This window comes from Capricornis sumatraensis, chromosome 6 (assembly GCF_032405125.1).
Source record: "Capricornis sumatraensis isolate serow.1 chromosome 6, serow.2, whole genome shotgun sequence".
Taxonomy (NCBI): Eukaryota; Metazoa; Chordata; class Mammalia; order Artiodactyla; family Bovidae; genus Capricornis; species Capricornis sumatraensis.
The window spans coordinates 80,693,233-80,713,796 of NC_091074.1; the positions used below are offsets into that span (position 1 = coordinate 80,693,233).

A 20,564-nucleotide genomic window follows, 5' to 3' on the forward strand; every position below is an offset into this window, starting at 1 on the left:
CAGTGCAGGAGACACAGGAGATGTGGGCTTGATCCTTGTGTTGAAAAAATTCCCTGGAGGAGGAGATGGCAACCCAATTATAGTATTCTTGCCAGGAAAGTCTCACAGAGGGGCCTCATGGGCTACAGTCTGTGGCTTTGCAAAGAGTCAGATAACTGAGCTCACTTAAAGCAAGATAGAGGACTCTTGTACTTATTATTATACAACTGTGCCCCCTTCTGGACCAGACCACTAAGGCATAAGCATTACCTGTCAAGTATGCCAAGAACATGGCCCCATCTCTCTGACTTCATCACATTTGTCCAAGTCACTTAAGTTTTGAGCTGGAGTGAAGTAATCCTTTGAAAGCTTTTCTGGAGGAGGCACTAATAGCCAAGGTAGAATTTTGAAGATTTTATTCATGATTGTATTCTTGACTGGATGTTACATATATGGCATAAAGAGGCTTGAATAAGCTTTTGTGGGATAAGTGAGCAAATAAATATGTAAACAAATAGATGAATGAATAAGTGGAATACATTTCCTATATACCTGCATAGATGCATATTCAGCAAATACTTAGTCAAGGTCCCTGGTGCTGAAACTTACATTCTAAAGTTGATCATTATTCTTCCTAGGATTCTGCCTTCAGATCACACATTTCCCTAGAGGCCAAAACCATCTTGCTGTCAGCCTATGACACAAAGTAGAATATCTGGCACCATAATGCGTGCTGTGCTTAGTCACTCAGTCGTGTCCGACTCTTTGTGACCCCACGGCCTGTAGTCTGCCAGGCTCCTCTGTCCATGGGGATTCTCCAGGCAAGGGTACTGGAGTGGGTTGCTATGCCTTCCCCCAGGGGATCTTCTCTATTGGGATTGAACCCAGGTCTCCCATATTGCAGGTGGATTCTTTACAAACTGAACCACCCGTAAAGCCCGGCACCGCAGTGCCTCCCCTATAGTCCAAACAATTTCAGACTTTATCTTGGTCCAACTTTCTAGAGCTTAGATTACCATATGTTGTGATCACAGCTGTGCCACTAGAATTAAGAAACTCCCTGGACTTCTCGGGTTTTCTTGGTGTGATTGCTTGCTATTATCTGGTTCTGCTTCCATCCCAGAAACATCCAGAACTATGACCTTCCCAATCCACCCAGTAGTCCTTACCCATGGTGTTTAAGAGGGAAATTTTATTTGTATATCCCTGTGCCCAGCTAATCTTACTCAGTGGGCTCCAAGTCATTTCCTTCTAGTAGAATCTCTCCAAATCAAGGTGCCAATTTCCTCTCCCAACCCCTAATTCAAAACCTAGGTAGACGAGAAATAAGACACGCTTCTTACCAGCAGGCATTGTCCTTCACCATGAACTTCTACTTGAGAAGTGCAGTTGTATCGTTACCCAGTCCTCACTCGCTAGGGCTCACTCAGTCATGTCTGACTCTTTGCGACCCCATGGTTGGTAGCCCATCAGGCTCCTCTGTCCATGGGATTTTCCAGGCAATAAAATGGAGTGGGTGCCATTTCCTTCTCTAGGGGATCTTCCTGACCCAGGGATCAAACCCATGTCTACTGTGTCTTCTGCACTGGCAAGTGATTCTTTACCACTGAGCCACCAGGGAACCCCTCTTTCGCATAGTCTCTGCTTTCCTTTTTTGCTGTTTCCTTTCATCCACACCCTTTATGCTAATGTCAGCTAAAACTTCCATTCCACAATTATCTTTTCTGAAATAACCTCCAACTAATATTGGGTTGGCCAAAAAGTTCTTTTGGGTTTGTATCAGAAAAACCCAAACAAACATTTTGGTCAACCCAATATTTTAGCTCACTATCTACCACAAAACTTTCAAGATGGAAAATAGATGTTGGGAAGGCTCTTCTGTACGGAAGGTCAAATCTAGTATTCTCCTGATATTTTCATTCTATCTGGCCTTTCTTAAACCTGAACAAAAAGTGGTGACAATAATTCCCCATGACATTTGTTTTCAACCTTCAGGCTTTTTGCAGCTCCTGTTATTCATGAAAATGAACTGAATTACAACAGCTTCCCCTCATTTAGACCCACAGTGTAGGATATTTATAGTCCTGGATTTTTAACACCAGATGAGCCTTTAAAAGCTGATCACTTAAAGGAAATTCGGGCTGAAATAACTGACCTTGGAGATGGCAAATCTCTGTACAATATTTTGAATGGATGGCTCTTTCTTTTTTTTAAAAAAAATGTTTTATTTTATTTATTATTATTATTTTGGCTGTGCATGGTCTTTGTTGCAGTGCACAGACTTCTCATTGCAGTAGTTTCTCTCGTTGTAGAGCATGGGCTATAAGGCTTGTGAGCTTCAGTAGTTGTTGAAATCATGGGCTCAACTGCTGTGACTCACGGGCATAGTTGCAGCTGCGGCATATGGAATCTTCTCAGAGCAGGGATTGAACCCGCGTCCCCTGCATTGGCAGGTGGATTCTTATCCACTTCGCCACCAGGGAGGTCTAGATGGCTCTAACTTTCTGTTGTCCTTGGATGAGCTCAGGTCCAATTCCCTTTCTCAGGAGAGGGAGGAGACAGGAAAACTTGACCTTAAGTGCAACACAGCAGTGGAAACAGCACTCAGCTCATAAGTGGTGCTCCATCGCATTTGGTCTGCCATATTGGATCTCTTTAATAATAACAATGTCCTAGCACTTCCCAGAGAATTGGTAGATATTATGTGTCACCATGGCTTATAATCCTGGTTTATAGAACAAAGTAAGAATTCAGTACTTGATAACATGTTTTAAAAATCCTTCGATAGAGACCTGTCTCCTCCTGTATATATAAATCTAAACTTAAAATAGGTCTTTTCTACACAGTGTACTAGAAGGGACATTATCTTCTCTTTCTGAACACTTGAGACTGTATTTTCTTCCCGATGACCTCTTCCTGCCTTCAGGTACAAATTTGTGTTGTTTTTTCCCATATTCTGCCCTCCGCTTAGCCTTGAGAAGACCTATAGACCACATTAGTGAGGACTTTCTTGGTGGCACGGTAATAAGAATCTGCCTACCAGTGCGGGAGATAAGGGTTCTATCCCTGGTTGGGATGGTTCCACATGCCGCATGCACCACAACTGCTGATTCCATTCTCCAGAGCCCTTGGGCTGCAACTACTGAAGCCTGGGCGCCACGGAGCCCAGGCTCCTCAACAAGAGAAATCACCCCAATGACAATCTTGTGCATCGCAGTGAAGAGTAGCCCCCACTCACCACAACTAGAGAAAGCGTGCACAGCCACAAAGACACAGCACTATCAAGAAAAGACGTTAGTGAGAGGTTTGCAGGTCTTTGGGTCTGTGTGCATACTAGTTTTTCTTCTCAAACCACTTCCCCATGCTGCATCACCTGATCAATTCATATCTCAGCTTTCATTATTTCCTCAGGAAAGCATTTCCTGCCCTTAAGATATCAGACATCCTACCCTGCTTCCATATTTATGCCCCTTATCACAAGCAACTCACTTTTATTGTGTCTTTTTCACAAGGCTATACGTTTTCTGATAGTAGGTACCAATTTTTCCTGCTTAGAAGCCCATTCCCAGAATTAAACAGCGTCTGGCATGTAACCAGCACTCAGTCTTTGTAGAATGAGCAACTGGATGGATGGATAGATGGCTTGGCGTAAAGATCTCAGATAATTTGTCTAGTCAATTGGCAGTTGTTTGATTGGTTAAAAGTGACAGAAGTAGACATTTGGGATTACAGCAATTACTGGGGAAAAAAAGTAGGCATTGTTTCTAGTGATGAACATAGCCAAATGAATATGTGTATGTGTGTTTTTAATTACCAATAAATGTCTGTGTATTTTTTCAGGAAAATTTTGAAACTGAATTGAAGTATGAAATGACGGTTAATGGAAAAATCGCAGTGCTTTACTTGAAAAAAAACAAGTAAGTGCCTTTACTTCTGATGTTATCCTCACCAACAACCAGTTAGCATATGGAAAGTATGCTAATTGAGCCTGTTACTACGTAGGGGCTCCTGGAAATCTTGGATATTCAGCTTTTACTCTCAATTGACCCAATGGGTTCCATGAATCTTTGTTCCTACTGAAGTAGTAGAGACACATTGAGTAAAACCACAATTGACTAGCGTTCTGAGAGTTGGAGTCATAAAACACAATGCAAGAAGACATATATTTTAGCAATTTCTATGAAATAGCATAGAGTTTTAAATCTTCCCATGCATTATTGCATTTTATTATTTTAACACTGAAAGATTAGCTATCAAAACATTTTGCAACTATTTTTATTAGAAAAAAGACATATATGTGTTAAATTCCAGTGCCAAAATTCAAGTCAGCAGTAAAATTAAAATTGGGGTCTCCTAATTGCAACACCAATTTGCTTTCTACCCACATCTACCAACCTTCCATGTTCTCAAACACTCCATTGTCTCTGATTCCTTCAGTCAGTTCATCTAAATTCAAAGTTGCTTTTCAAACTTCACTGCCACATTCCATCCAGATCTTGATCACCCTATGTCTACACTGTTTCTAAAGTAGTTTTCCCTCGTTCTACTACTTCAAGGTTTTTAATCCCTAAACTGTTCAATATAGGAACAACAAGATGCTTTCTCTCCCTCAAATAGACTATTACCTTTTACAAAAAGTCACAACTGACTAGACATGCAAATAGTTTGATGCAACGGAATTTGCACAGGCTTTGAATTCAGGCAGACCTGGATAGATTCTTTGTCACTATTTAATCTCATCTGAAATATAAGGAATGTAATATTTATCTTGTTCGACTGTTGAAATGATTAAACGTTACACATAATATATCTATTCCAGCGGCCAGGATAGAGACAGCATCTAATACATATTAGTTATCCCCTTTTCTCCTTGCCCTGCCTCTTTAAAAAAAAAATGTTCAGACTCCTATTTGCTGGTGAGTCATTGAAAGAATTTTAAGAAGCTCAGTGAAAATGCTGAAAGGTCCTTAACTGCCAAGTGCAAGTCAATTTTCAATACACTTTCCACTGGGGCAATCGTTAACTGTTACTGGTAACTGACAAGGACTGGGTGAAAAAGGCAGTCATCTGAAGCTGGGGGTGGGGCGAGCCTTGCTCTTTTCAGTCATTTTTATCAATCTTTCCCATTTTGGTTCTATTTCTTCCTCTAATGGCTCCTCTGACAAGCATGCAAAGTTTGATGAGGAAACAGACATTTTTGCACACTACTCAGGAATTTCCCCGCCTTTCTGACTCCCTCCAGTTTAAGCACCTCTTTCATGTTGGATTCGTTTTGGGGGACTAGGAGGAAAAGCTCACCACATCCAGGAAAATCTCTCAGTTGAATCACTGGACTTCGCAGTTAGCATGAATAAACATGACATTTCTTTTTCTCCCCCAGGAATCTCCTTGCACCAGGCTACACAGAAACATATTATAATTCCAGTGGAAAGGCAGTCACCACGAGCCCACAGATCATGGTAAAGCAGAGTATCCTAGATTCACTGTTAATTGGGGGGTGTGACCCACATACCCAGAGGCAGTGTCTTTGCCAGACAATTAGTGAAAGTGAAATGGTGTTATAGCAATGTTGTTTTTTTCAGCTGTAATAATTCATTATTTTTAAATTTTTTTATTGGAGTAGTGTTGATTGAGAGCATTGTAAAGTTGTACAGCAACTTTCAGGTGTATAACAGAAGTGATTCAGTCATACATATACATGTATCTGTTGTTTTCCAGATTCTTTTCACATATAGATTGTTACAGATTATTAAGTAGAGTTCCCTGTGCTGTAGTTGATTATTATTATGTATATAGTAGTATGTATAAGATGTGGTACATATATATAACAGAATATAAAAGAATGAAATTATGCTAACTGCAGGATATGGATGGACCTAGAGATTATCATACAAAGTGAAGTAAGGCAGACAAAGATACTATCATATGATATCAGTTTGTGCAATCTAAATAAAAATGATTCAAATGAACTTATGAAACAGAAGCAGTAGTAATTCTTAACAGATCCCCCAACATTTTTACAATTTGACAAGAACAGACCCATTCCTTGACCGCCTTGGTAACCCTTTCCAGCCTTCAAGCACTCCTTATAGGAGAGTAGGCAGAAGGGGCTTCTTGTTTTCATTAGAAAAATACAGAATTACGTGCATCCGGTGTTTTCACTTAGTGCCAACCTCCTCTCAGTGTCATGTAGTCTCTCAAACTCAACCCTACATCCTCAACATTAGAATTGTAGAATTCCCTAAATAATTTCCACTTTGGACTCTTATTCAGAGGAGACAGGATGAAGAGGTACAAGGGGTGTTTTGTCTTTGCCATCTTTTCTGAGAAAGGTCTTCAAGAATTCTCTTCCTTAGCAATGCAGAGGTTTACATTGGCCAACATGCTGCCTGTCCCAAAGTAGAAAGGTGAATTTGGCTGAAGGACATCCACATGAAAAAGCATTAAGGTTGAGCATTTTGCTTTGAGTGGAGACAGAGTTGTTATATTAATATTAATCCAGTTAGCCTGGTGGCACTCTTTGGATAAGTAAAGAAATAACAACATGATCTGAATAATCCATTCACTGAAAAGAGCTTGTTGGTGTTAGGAAAATTTAATGAACAATTATCCAGGGAAAGAATGAATGTCTGGTATTTCAGGAACTCAGGTTTTAAACTTACATCTATGAGTTGGTTTTTTCCCAGACTCTATTCATCCCTGGCATTCTTCTTTTGCAACAATAAAATTTACAACAAGGTATAGTAAAAGCCTCTTAGGCATTTGGGATCATCAACTAAATGATGAAAATTTTATCCACAGGAGGCTGGTTTAAAAATTTTTTTACAGCTCTAATTGACTGCTGTTTAGCATAAAATGGTTTGAAAGCATTTTTGATCCCATTTCAAGATTTCAAACTCAAATTTAGTTGCCAATCTAAAATATACGCACACTTGTCCTTTGTCAACCCTCTTTTCCCTTTTTCCTAGGATAACTGTTATTATCAAGGACACATTGTTAATGAAAAAGTTTCTGATGCTAGCATCAGCACATGTAGAGGTCTAAGGTAAGGAAGGCTTCATGATGGTTTGTATGTTCCTGTGATGATGATGATGATGATATGTGTGAATAATCTAAAGAATCTCAAGTATAATTAATTGTACTACAGTTGAGTTTGAATTCTAATGGCTCAAAAACTTTGAAATTTGCAGGAAACATGGCTTTTCTTGATAGTAGTTTATAAATTACATCCCTGAATTGCTTGCAGAGTTGTTTTTGTTTGTCTGCTTGTTTTCAAAATATAGGTTATTGAGTCCTAGTTTTAGAGTCAGAACCTTTAGCGAATGAAACCTTCTCTCTCCACTCTAAACTCTTTCTGGTATGTCCTATCCATTCCTATGACATCCATTTCTTTCTGGATGTTTATGAATTGCCATGTATCTGTCTACATAAGATATCTCTTCTGATGCCCAGACTTGATTATCTCATTTCTTCTTCCATAACTCCATATCTCTCCACATCTGGAGATTTCAAGGAAATCTCAATCTTAATATACTACAAATGATTTCCTCCCTAATGTGGTATTTTTCCAGTGATTTCCATCTCAGTGAATGTTATAGTCAACCAACTACTTGCTTAATCTGGAAACCTAGGTTCTTTGATGACTTCTTTCAAATACACATTTTCAATTCTTTTAATGAACCCTGTTGATTATGTGTTCTAGATATTCTCTGAGATTATTCACTATAGTCTCTCTCCTAGTCCAAACTGCCATGAACCTTTATGCAGACCACTGCAATAAATCACCTAAGTGGAACTTCCCTGGTGGTCCAGTGGCTCAGATTCCCTGTTCCTAATGCAGGGCACCCAGGTTTGATCCTTGATCAGTAAACTAGATCCCACATGCCACAACTAAAAATCTCACATGCCACAACTAAGACCTGGCACAGTCAAATCAACAAAATAAATAAATATTGAAGTCATCTCACTTATCTCTGTATATCCACTCTTCTAATTCCATGTACACTTAGTCCAGTCTCCCTTCTACTGTATGTTCTTGAACTTTTCCTTCCTAGCAATTATTTGCTGTAATTGTATATATTACATATGCTTTGTATAATTATGTGTATTTGTAGATCCAATGTGATCATTTGTTTCACTTCCATCTTCCTCATTTTAATATAAGATCCATGAGATGAGAGAGCATGACTGTTTTCCTTTTTACCTTTTGCCCTTTCTCCAATGTCTAGTGAATAATGGGTGCTCCCTAAATAATGGTTAAGTGAATCCTAGCTCAGGATTTCAGCAGAGAGAAGTGAGAAGAAAATGATAATATTCATTGATTGTGTGCTTTGCATCTTATCTCCTTCAGCCGCTGCAGCTATACTGTTCAGTAGATATTATTATTCCCATTTAGTAGATGGAGAAACTGAGGTTATATGACTTTAAGTCATAGACCCAGAATTTTATCCCTTGCTATAAGACTCCAAAGTCTCTTTAATTGTCAGTGTACCTCTAGAGCAGACAATGCATGGGAATTGGAAGGCCACTGGACTGAAGGTCACAAAATTTCCCTATAGCACCAGCATAGCAATCTGACTTCAGTAGTCACTTCTCCCCAACAGGTCCAGTTTCCTCATAGAGAAAACAAGTTTAGGTGATCTCTAAGGGTGTCTTCAGCTGTGATGTTATACTATATTGTACTGCCCTGAGTTTGGAATCCTTTGGTGGTAGTCACTTTTTAGAGTCTACGAGTCTTTAACACTCAAAACTGGAATATTTTTAAGAAGCTTAGACTCTTCTGTTTTTCAGGGGTTACTTCAGTCAGGGAGATCAAAAGTACTTCATCAAACCTTTAAGCCTCACAAACCAGGATGAACAAGAACACGCACTCTTCAAGCACAGTCCTGAAGAGCAGAAGACTAATAGCTCCTGTGGGATGAATGACACAATATGGGCACCTGGAATTCATCTGAAGGCAATCTCATCTACCAGTCTGGCTGTATGCCTACTTTCATCTTTTCTTTTCAGTGTTCTTATATATCTCATCCTGGTTGCTCTGGGTTCCAAACCTATTAAGTCCAATTGACTGAAACTTTATAATCATTGCTGAAACTAGTAGGTTACAGAGACATTAAAACCTCATTGTACATTGATGATTTATTTAATAAGTACATATGGATCTGGAGAAGGAAATGGCAACCCACTCCAGTATTGTTGCCTGGGAAATCCTGTGGATAGAAGAGCCTAGCCTTGTGGGCTACAGTTCATGGGGTTGCAAAAAACTGGACATGACTTAGCTAATAAACAACAACAATGACTGTTATTAACAATATGTTGTGTTCAAGGGTTAAAAAGATGCATAGATATAATGCTGGTCTCCTAGAAGCAGACAGCTTTCACAATGCTACATCATACAACAAGGGAATAAAGTATTATTATTGTGTTGAGATAAAATACCTTGTTGTCTCCATGAATGAATTTATTCAACAAATCTTTCTTAAACTGCTGCTGTAAGTCTTGGGGATACGGCAGTGAGCAAAATAAATATGGGATCTGCAACTTAGAATATTCTGTTAAACCTGGAATTCAGCTTCTGGTCACACAAGAAAATGAATGTGGCTTGTGTTGGAAGTGTTAGTGTTAGTCGCTCAGTTGTGTCCAACTCTATTTGACCCTATGTACTGTTGCCTGCCATGCTCTTCTGTCCATGGAATTCTCCAGGCAAAAATACTAGAGTGGGTAGTCAATACCAGAGGATGAGTCCAACCCAGGGAATGAACCTGGGTTGGAAGTTAATTCTTTACCTTCTGAGTCACCATAAAGCCAGCATGGAAACTATAAATATATACACAAAAACTTTGTCATCATTAACCTTCATTTTCTTCAGGATACACTTCACATCCAATCATCTCTTATACATGTTCTCAGAATCCATAAGACCTGGACAGAAGAGGTCTGAATAAAATAGAATCTCTGTTGGATTCAACATTCTGTGGATTTAAATTCTACCAGGCTTCCCAGGGGGTTCAGCAGTAAAGAATCCACCTGCCATTACAAGAGACATGGGTTTGATCCCTGGGTTGGGAAGATCCCCTGGAGAAGAAAATGGCAACCCACTGCAGTAGTCTTGCTTGAAAAACCCCATTGACAGAAGAGCCTGTCGGGCTGCAGTCCATGAGGTCACAAAAAGGACACAACTGAGAGACTGGGTACTGAGCACTAAGTTCTACCAGTGCTATGATATCTAAGAGCCCAGAAGAATCACTCTGAGCCATGAATTTCCATGTATGTTGATCTCCTGGTTAAGCTTGATACAGGTCCCTAGTCTTTCTGCCTCAATTCCTTGGTAATCATGTACAAATATCCTCACTCTTATTATATCTTACTGTTTCATTTTGGTACTCCTCCTCAGGTCCTCTCACTGTTACCCCACCTCTGCTGGACCACTAAATATTCGAGGCCTCATGTAGCTCAATCTTTCATCCCATTCTTTGCTTTATCTACATATTCTTCCTGGATAATCTCATCCAGTGCTATGTCTTATTTAAATGGGAACTTTGCACTAGTTACCATCAAATGCATATCTCCAGCTTTGGCCTTAAGAGGCCAGACTGCTACAAGTAACCACCTACTTCATGCATCTAACTCTTGTCTGGATTTTTCATCTGGCCTCTTATCAATTACTACTGATTAAAGAGTTCAAGGACTTCCCTGGTGGTGAGTGGTTAAGACTCCTTGCTCCCAAGACATGGATTCATCACCTGGTCAGAGAATTAAGATACTGCATACTGCATACCACACACACACACACACACACACACACACACAAAGAGTTCAAGAACTTAGGTCAGTAACAAATCTACTGTGAAACATGGTTTTTGCTTTGTTTTGTGGAGAGAAAGAAACTGAAATGAGGGAAGCTTGGAATGTGCAAGGGAAATGCAGCTCTGTTTGAGAGGCAAAGGACAGACTAGTTGCTATGGTGACTCCTGGCTTTGAACCCTTGGTAAAGGAGGGGCTACTTATTGGGACAGGAATACGAGGAAACCAAAAAAATACCAGACCCTAAGAGAATGCTGAACTTAACATGACTATTTCATGGCAAACTAGTGGAGAAAGTCCACTGTTCAAAAAATCTGAAGACTTTGGTTTTATTTTTAGTATTCCTATTAATTAGTTGTGTGTGTGTATATAAATGATAAGTGAAAGTCACTCAGTTGTGTCTGACTTTTTGTGACCCCATGGACTATAGAGTCCATGGAATATTCCAGGCCAGAATACTGGACTGGGTAGGCTTTCCCTTTCCTGGGGGATCTTCCCAACCCAGGGATGAACCCAGGTCTACTGCATTACAGGTGGATTCTTTACCAGATGAGCCAAAAGGGAAGCCTAGTTTTAGAAAAGGCAGAGGAACCAGAACATTTCATGCAAAGATGGGGACAATAAAGGACAGAAATGGAGTGGACCTAACAGAAGCAGAAGATATTAAGAAGAGTGGCAAGAAAAAACAGAAGAACTATACAAAAAAGATCTTCATGACTCAGATAATCACGATAGTGTGATCACCAACTCAGAGCCAGACATTCTGGAATGGGAAGTCAAGTGGGCCTTAGGAAGCATCGCTATGAACAAAGCTAGAGGAGGTGATGGAATTCCAGTTGAGCTATTTCAAATCCTAAAAGATGATGCTGCAGAAATGCTACACTCAATATGCCAGCAAATTTGGAAAACTCAGCAATGGCCACAGGACTGGAAAAGGTCAGTTTTCATTCTGATCCCAAAGAAAGGCAATGCCAAAGAATGCTCATACTACCACACAATTACACTTATCTCACATGCTAGTCAAGTAATGATCAAAATTCTCCAAGCCAGGCTTCAATAGTATGTGAACCATGAATTTCTAGATGTACAAGCTGGTTTTAGAATAAGACAGAGAAACCACAGATCAAATTGCCAACATCCGCTGGATCATCAAAAAAACAAGAGAGTTCCATAAAAACATCTATTTCTGCTTTATTGACTATGCCAAAGCCTTTGACTGTGTGGATCACAATAAACTGTGGAAAGTTCTTAGAGAGATGGGAATACCAGACCACCTGACTTGCCTCTTGAGAAATCTGTATGCAGTTCAGGAAGCAACAATTAGAACTGGACATGGAACAACAAACTGGTTCCAAATAGGAAAAGAAGTATGTCAAGGCTGTATATTGTCACCCTGCTTATTTAACTTCTATGCAGAGTACATCATGAGAAATGCTGGGCTGGAAGAAGCACAAGCTGGAATCAAGATTGACGGGAGAAATATCAATAACCTCAGATATGCAGATAACACCACCCTTAAGGCAGAAAGCAAAGAAGAGCCTCTTGATGAAAGTGTAAGAGGAAAGTGAAAAAGTTGGCTTAAAGCTCAACATTCGGAAAATTAAGATCATGACATCTGGTCTCATCACTTCATGGCAAATAGATAGTGAAACATTGGAAACAGTGACAGACTCTGTTTTCTTGGGCTGCAAAATCACTGCAGGTGGTGATTGCAGCTGTGAAATTAAAAGACTTTTGCTCCTTGGAATAAAAGCTATAACCAACCTGCTGCTAAGCTGCCGCTAAGTCACTTCAGTACTGTCCAACTCTGTGCGACTCCATAGATGGAAGCCTACCAGGCTCCCCTGTCCCTGGGATTCTCCAGGCAAGAACAATGGAGTGGGTTGCCATTTCCTTCTCCAATGCATGAAAGTGAAAAGTGTCTGACTCTTCGCGATCCCATGGACTTCAACCTACCAGGCTCCTCCATCCGTGGGATTTTCCAGGCAAGAGTACTGGAGTGGGGTGCCATATAACCAACCTAGACAGCATATTAAAAAGCAGACATTACTTTACCAACAAAAGTCCATCTAGTCAAAGTTATGTCTTTCCAAGAGTCATGTATAGATATGAGAGTTGGACTATAAAGAAAGCTGAGTGCCGAAGAATTGATGCTTTTGAACTGTGGTGTTGGAGAAGACTCTTGAGAGTCCCTTGGACTGCAAGGAGATCCAACCAGTCCATCCTAAAGGAGATCAGTCCTGAATATTCATTGGAAGGACTGATGCTGTAGTTGAAGCTCCAATACTTTGGCCACCTGATGGGAAGAACTGACTCATTTGCAAAGACCCTGATGCTGGGAAAGATTTAAGGCAGGAGGAGAAGGGAATGACAGAGGATGAGATGGTTGGATGGCATCACTGGCTTGATGGACATGAGTTTGAGCAAGCTCTGGGGGTTGGTGTTGGACAGGGAAGCCTGGCATGCTGCAGTCCATGGGATTGCAAAGAGTCAGACATGACTGAGTGACTGAACTGAACTGATTAATTATTTATGCAATCCTTTACACTCTGGTAAAAATGAAGGGCCCAGACTAGAATATCACCAATGTCTCTTCCACCTCTGACGTTCTAAGTCTAGTCTATAAGATGATTCTGGTGGTTAGTTAGAGTCAAAATGGTAGTATTGTCTTCTTTCCCAGATACCAACCAACTCTTATTAGATTACACATTTCAAATTTAAGAATGATTCTTGCAGAGAGAGACATTGCCTTCATAATTTTCCTTTTTATGGTTTTTACAGACATCCAAAGACCAGAAAGCTTGGGAAAAAAAGAAATATGTAGAATATTATTTGGTCCTGGACCATGGTGAGGTAATTATATCAGATAAATGAGTCTTTTAAAATGCTATACTGCATAAGTTTATTATGCAAGATATTAAATAATGGATATGTTCTTAAAATAATGAATATGAATAAAATAATGAATATTTTTTATAAATTTAGAAATTTTATATGTATTTAGGCTGATATTTTACCTTTTAAGGAAAGAGTACCTAACATAATATGCATAAACTGATGTTTTTGTACTATAATGCTCCTTTCTTATTGTCTCAAGAATTCCAAACTTATTTTCTAATTAAATTCTTTAGTCTAATTAAATTCTTTATGTTAAGTAGTTAAATCATTGGTAAATTAAAGTTTATGCTTATCAGGGAGTGATAAATTTAAAAAAAAACTAATAGAATTTTCTGAAAAAGGCACTTTTTGGTAATATTCATTGTTAATCTTTTTTTAAAAAATTTGAAATAAAGCTTTATTTACAAAAGCATGTCATGGGCCAGATTAGGTTCTTAGTTTGCAGATACCTGACCTGCAGAATCCAAAGTGAAAGTTAAAACTATTCCTTTGGCTAACCAGCCTATAAAAGACTTAGGACCACAAACTGAGAAAAATCATCTGTAGCATGTGTGACTGATAAAGAGCTAGACTCTTAACTCGGAAAAATGTTCATCACAAAAAAAAGAAGACAAGGACTCTGATAGAAAACTCTGTAAAGAACTTTTCATTTAGTTACATAACACATGGAGCTTTGGTTATAGTTTTGAATGCATTTTAATATATCAATTATTCTAAACCTGAATTTCACATATGTGATCACAAAGGAAAACTTACGATAATATGAGTAAGTTAATTCATTTTTGGCCTCTCTTATTATAGAAAATTTTGACCTCTTATTATATAAAGTTTTACATATATATATATATATACTTATTATATAAAGTTTTGACCTTTCTTATTATATAAATTCATTTACTGCTCATATTTCTTTAAATGAATAGACTCTTCCTTGTATTAGTTCTACACAGTTTAAGAAGCCATGGTATTTAACTGAAAATACTTTAAGAATAGTTCCTTAGAGCTTTACACTGAACTAGTACTTTATAGGATGAAGCATCATCTTCTAAAGTGCTTTCATTTAGCTAGAGAAATAAGGAAGTGTTTTGTTTTTAATAAGTGTCAACTTTTATAATTGATCATTAATTATAATAAAATTAGTGAAATTGCTATTTTTAATCTTCTAATTACATTCATTTCTATCAATGTCTATATTTTGTCTGTGCTGTTTTTTAGTTTAAAAGGCACAATCAAGATCAAGAGGAAATAAGAAAGACGGTATTTGAGATGGTCAATTACATCAACATGGTATGATATATTTTATTGAGGGTAGTTTTAACAATTTGCTAGGTGGTTTCATTGGTCATTTCATGAGACAGGGAAGAAAAACCAATACTTCTGAGAATATGGCTGACTGTCTCTTGAAAGGTGACCCTGACTTTGGCTACTTCATTGAATATTAATATTACATGATAGAGAAGTATCTCACCTACTTGCCGCATTATTCTCAGGTTCATCAAGATTTAGAAGGTGGTTTTGTTTCATGGTCTTTGTTTCTCTAAAGCCCAGTAAGAAAATGCTGACATACAAATCCCAATAGAAAACCAAATGGAAAAACCAACTAACCAACCAATGAGATAAGCCAAACTCTGGTACAATAGCAGCTTTCAATACATTATCTCATTTAAACTTTGAACAACCCTAATATATTATTAAACTTAATTTATAGCTAAGGAATTAGCTTCTAAGACACAAAATAACTTGCCTAAAATCACAAAGTTAGAAAACAATAGAGAGAAGATTTAATCTTAGATTGGTTAGATTTCCAAGCCTATTTTCATTGTACAACTGTTGATTCAGTTCCTCAAACATGATTTTATCATCTAATTTCCATTAAAATTATTTTTATATCTCTTCTATTGAAACCTTGTTAGTTGAACATATGGTTAGCCTACTTTGTTGAAATGGCTGAATCACCTGTGGTCCTGCAAATACTGTAACAATAGAAATGAAATGAAGGTGGACTCAGTAACCAAGGTCATATCTCATTTTCTCACCACAAAGAGTATGCTGAGTCCTCTTAAGAAACCCCAAGAAGTGGCCATGTTTATTGAGCACTTACTTTGTGCCAAGTATTTTTCTAGATTATGGAAATAAAAAGGTGAACAAAACTGACAAATATCTCTTTCTTCAAGGCATTATTCTTCCCTTCAGGAAGTTAGCATTCTTGTTCAAAGAGGCAAACAAGTCAAATGAACAGTGTGTAAGATGATGATATGTGCTATAAAGAATAATAAAACAGGTTTTAAAAAGAGAGAAAGAGAAAGGAAGAGAAAGATTTAGATGCATGCATTGTGGTTTTGTGTTTTGTGTGTTTTTTTTTTTCTTCTTTTTGGCTATGTTAATTCTTTGTTGCAGCACTCAGGTTCTTCATCGCGCCATGCACACTACTCTGGTTGCGATGCATGGGCCCTCTGGTTATGGTGTGAGCGTTTAGTTGCCTGCAGCATGTGGGATCTTAGTTCCCTGATCAGGAATCAAACTGCAGTCACCCTGCATTGGAAGATGGTTTCCTTACCAGAGAACCACCAGTGAAGTCCTGAGGCAAGATATCTTGGGTGCTGTGTTAAATAGGGACGTCATCTCTAATAGGGTAATATTTGAACAGAGACTTGTAGGAAAGAAACAGATGTAACCCTAGGAAGAGCAAATGACCTGAGTGCAGAACCTAGATTGCCTTGCTTGAGGAGTAAGTGGAAGGCCAGGGCCAAGAGAGGGAGATGACATCTAAAGGTAGTGGTGGCCAAAATTCGAAGGCCCGAGTGAGCCTTTGAAAGGACTTTGCTATTTTTTTAAAATTAAAACATAGTTGATTTACAATTTTGTATTAATTTCTGCTGTACAGCAAAGTGATTCAGTTATACATTTATGTACATTCTTCTTATATTCTTTTTCATTATGGTTTATCACAGGATAAACCATTTCAAAGTCTGTATGATTTATACTGAGTATAGTTTCCTGTGCTATACAGTAGGACCTTGTTGTTTATCTATCCTATAAATAATGGCTTGTGTCAGCTAATCTCAAACTCCTAATCCACTCCCCCATGCCACCTTCTCCCCCTTGGCAACTACAAGTTGGTTCTCTATGTCTGAGAGTCTGTTTCTATTTCATGAGTAAGTTCATTTATGTTATATTTTAGATTCCACAGATAAGTGATCACAGATGGTATTTAGGACTTTGTTGTTCTTAATGAGTAAGGAAGACACTAGAAAGCCTGAACTGAGATGTGACATGTTTAGATCTGTGTTCTTAAAAAGATGACTTTGGCTGTTCTGTTGAAGATAAACTGAAGGAGTGTAAGAGCAGAAACAAGGCCAGGTATGGGAACTGTGTCATAATTCAGGCTAAGAGATGGTGGTGGCTTGAGAGAAACCAGTGATGGGTGACCTATTGAGAAGGTCTGATCTCTGGATAGAGTGACTTGAGTTTAGAAGGTGGATGGGATATAAGAAGCATAAAAAAAGAGAGAAGTCAGGTGACATCAAGGGTTTTGACCTGAGCAACTTCAAGAATGTGAAGCAATGGTGGGGGGACAATGGGAACCTTTCAGAGAAGACATTAGGCTTTCCATTTTGGACACATCAACTTTGAGGTATCTTTTTGCACGAAGACTTCTAGGTGTAAATCCTGAAGACACAAGATTGGAGTTCAGGGCAAGGTCTGGGTGAAGATATAAATCTATACCTTTTTTAAAACTTGGTCATTATTTATTTATTTTTAATTTATTTTTAAGTTGGATTCTAATTGTTGTGCAATGCTGGGTTAGTTTCTACAATAGTGTGAATTAGCTATGTGTATAGCACACATAGGTGGCATAAGATGGGTCAGCAAACTGTGGCATGTGGACCAACTGTAGCCTGTTGCCTCTTTATAAAATAAAGCTTTATTCAGTCATAGCCATGCCCATTTGTTTACATTGTCTATGGTTGCTTTCCTGCTGCAATACCAAAGGTGGTGAGTAATTGCAGCCAAGACCATGTGGCCTCAAAGCCTAAAATATTTTCTATCTGGACCTTTACAGAAAATATTTGTAAAATCACCAGGGAAATGGGTGTAGGTAAGCAGGAAAAGGACACAAAAATATATCCTTGAAAAACTTCTTTGAGGAGGAGCAAGAGGGGAGGAAGTGAGACCAAGGAATAGACAGTAAAGAAAAGAAGAGGAAAAGTTGTGGTTGTGGAAGCTAGCTGAAGCAAATATCTATCAAGGAAAGACATAATCAATGATGTGAGATGCTCCTGAGGACCAGGGACTGGCCATTGGTTTTAACAAAGGAGAGATTATTGTTCTCCTGGATGAAGCAACACACTGTAAAAATCATGATTTTAGGGAGCCCAGAAACAATGAGAGAAGTGAGCTTAGAAACAGCAAATACAGACTTTTCTTTCTGGAAGTTTTTGCTATAAATCGGAGCAGAGAAATGGGGCATAATTCAAAGGAGCAAAAATCACAAAGAGAAATCCCCCCCGCCACAATGAGGCATCTTTTTGATTCTGATGAGAATCATTGCGCAGAAGGCTAAATACCGACAATGCAAAGAAGATGGAAAAATTGCTATGTAGCTTTTTCCTTTTCTGATGTTCAAATAGTTTGAATCTCTGATATGGGGTGAGATGGCAGGTCTGGTGCATAAGGGAGGAAATTGGCCTTGGGCTCACAGACCTGTCATTCATACAGTGAAGAAGGGGAAGTACAGGTTGTTTGAACAGATGTAGACCAGTGTGAGTGGATGGGTGGAGCTTGTGGAAATTCTCTTCTGGTTGCATCTGTACTCTTCAATGAATCTGCTCAAAGTGGGGACTTGAAAGAGAGTGCCAGAATGTTTAAGAAAGAGAGGCATGTGCAGAAGGCTGTGAGAGTGAATGGACTTTGGAAATACAGCAGGTTTGCTGGAGGGTGGTTCAGACCACTTGAGGTTAGTAGTCATGTCTTCTGAGTGAAAGCAGTCAGCATCATTTGCTTTCCCCTATCTGAAATCAGAGCTTGATGGAGGAGAAACAGAAAGGACACTTTATTTTAACCAGTGCTGAAGTTTTGTCAGGTGGGTGAGAAAAAGGAAGAGAGAAATAAGAAAGCTGGAAAACAAGCAAAGCAATATTTTAATATGGTTAGATTTTTACTTCCCTTTTGATGATAACTGCATACCTCAACACTTTTCTTGTTTTCTTTTTTAAAAAATGTCTTCTCCAATTTCTTAGCACGGAGTTTCCCCAAGAGAAAGTCTTAACTGCGGTTTTCCCCAGCTTTATTGAGATATATTTGACCTATTATATTGGACAGATTTAAGGCATTCAATATGCTGATTTGGTATATTGCAAAATGATTAGTTTGGCTAACCTGATAGGTAGGCTAACACCTCCATCATGTCACATGATTCCATCAGCTTTTTGTTTTTTTTTTTTAATGATGAGAACATTTAGAGATCTACCCTTTTTGCAGTTTTGAAGCATAGAATACATTATCATAAACTGTAATCCCCATATTGTACATTAGATCCCCAGAACTTACTTATCTTATAACTGGAAGTTTGTACTCTTTGACCGACACTGTGCAGTTTTACAAACTATAGTAGCAATATAAGTTTTTATCTGTAAAGTAAGTGTATTGTCTCATAAGCTTAACTGGTTATTTCTAAAGGTATCCTATATGTGCTGTAGATTCTTTGGTTCAATTCGTCCGATAACAGAGGTCCCTTACTTTATTGTAACTCATTTATATGCAGGACTTTTCCATGTAGCTTTTTCCTTTTCTGATGTTCAAATCAGCACTGAGTCAAGCTTGCTAATTCGTTTTAAAAATTTATTTATTTTCCATAGCAAGATTTTTTTTAACATTTTATTTTGTATTGAAGTATAGCCAATGAACAATATTGTGATAGTTTCAGGTGAACAGTGAAGGGACTCAGCCATGCATATATATGTATCCATTCTCCTCCAAACTCCTCTCCCATTCAGGCTGCTACATAACACTGAACAGAGTTCTCTGCTATACAGTCGGTCCTTGTTGGTTATCCATTTTAAATATAGCCAAGCTTGTTAATTCTGAAAAATTATGACTCTGAGAATGTTACACTGCAATTGAGGAAATACATTTATAGTGAAATCATAGTCATGAACTACTAGCAGGATATTTTGATATTTCTTGAGGTTGCAAGCAGGAAAAGTTTGTTTCAACAGACCCTTTGTCACCAAAAAAAGGAGTTTATACACCTGAACTAAGAGTGTCTGTCTTGCCTACAAACGGGGATGCTAGCATCTGCCAAAAGAGATGGTAACTTCCATTACACAAGTATGTCTGGAAATAAGGTTTTTACAGTGTAGTTGTAAATAAGTTTGAAAATCTGGAGTACATAGAAAATATTAGAAGATAATAGCGCCATAATGAATAGTTGCTTTGCCATTTTTTTCTTTTTTAACAGCTTTATAAAAAGCTCAATACTTACGTGGCCTTAATTGGGATGGAGATCTGGAATGACAAAGACAAGATAGATATATCTTCCAAAGCAAGCCTCACTTTAGAAAATTTTGCTAAATGGAGGACAGCTGTCCTCCTGAAGAGAAAGCACCATGATGTTGCTCAGCTACTCACGTATGTATAGATTTTCCCCCTTTTTATATTCTGTGGTATTTGGCATAGACAGCTTGGAAAGTCTTGGCAAAGCAAATGGTATCTCAAAACATTATAGATTTACACATAGGGTGCTAAAAGTTTAAAAAATATTCTTTTGGATCTTACGTTGCATGTGGTCTTCTTTTCTTTTTTTTTAAAGAGAGAGAAGTTATATGGGAGCAATGATTCATCAGAAGCTTTTTTTATTGTTATTTGGTCTGTAACAGAACAGA

At 38.3% G+C, this 20,564-nt stretch overlaps 1 protein-coding gene across 1 annotated transcript in view; it reads left to right on the top strand.

Moving 5' to 3' along the window:
• ADAM28 (ADAM metallopeptidase domain 28) overlaps positions 1-20,564 on the top strand; it is a 75,337-nt gene that overhangs the window by 9,538 nt on the left and 45,235 nt on the right. The window contains exons 3-9 of the mRNA XM_068974045.1: positions 3,820-3,896; positions 5,360-5,438; positions 6,948-7,024; positions 8,770-8,959; positions 13,564-13,635; positions 14,896-14,967; positions 20,141-20,310. Of these exons, the coding sequence (XP_068830146.1) occupies positions 3,820-3,896; positions 5,360-5,438; positions 6,948-7,024; positions 8,770-8,959; positions 13,564-13,635; positions 14,896-14,967; positions 20,141-20,310 (737 nt within the window). The remainder of the gene's footprint in view (positions 1-3,819; positions 3,897-5,359; positions 5,439-6,947; positions 7,025-8,769; positions 8,960-13,563; positions 13,636-14,895; positions 14,968-20,140; positions 20,311-20,564) is intronic.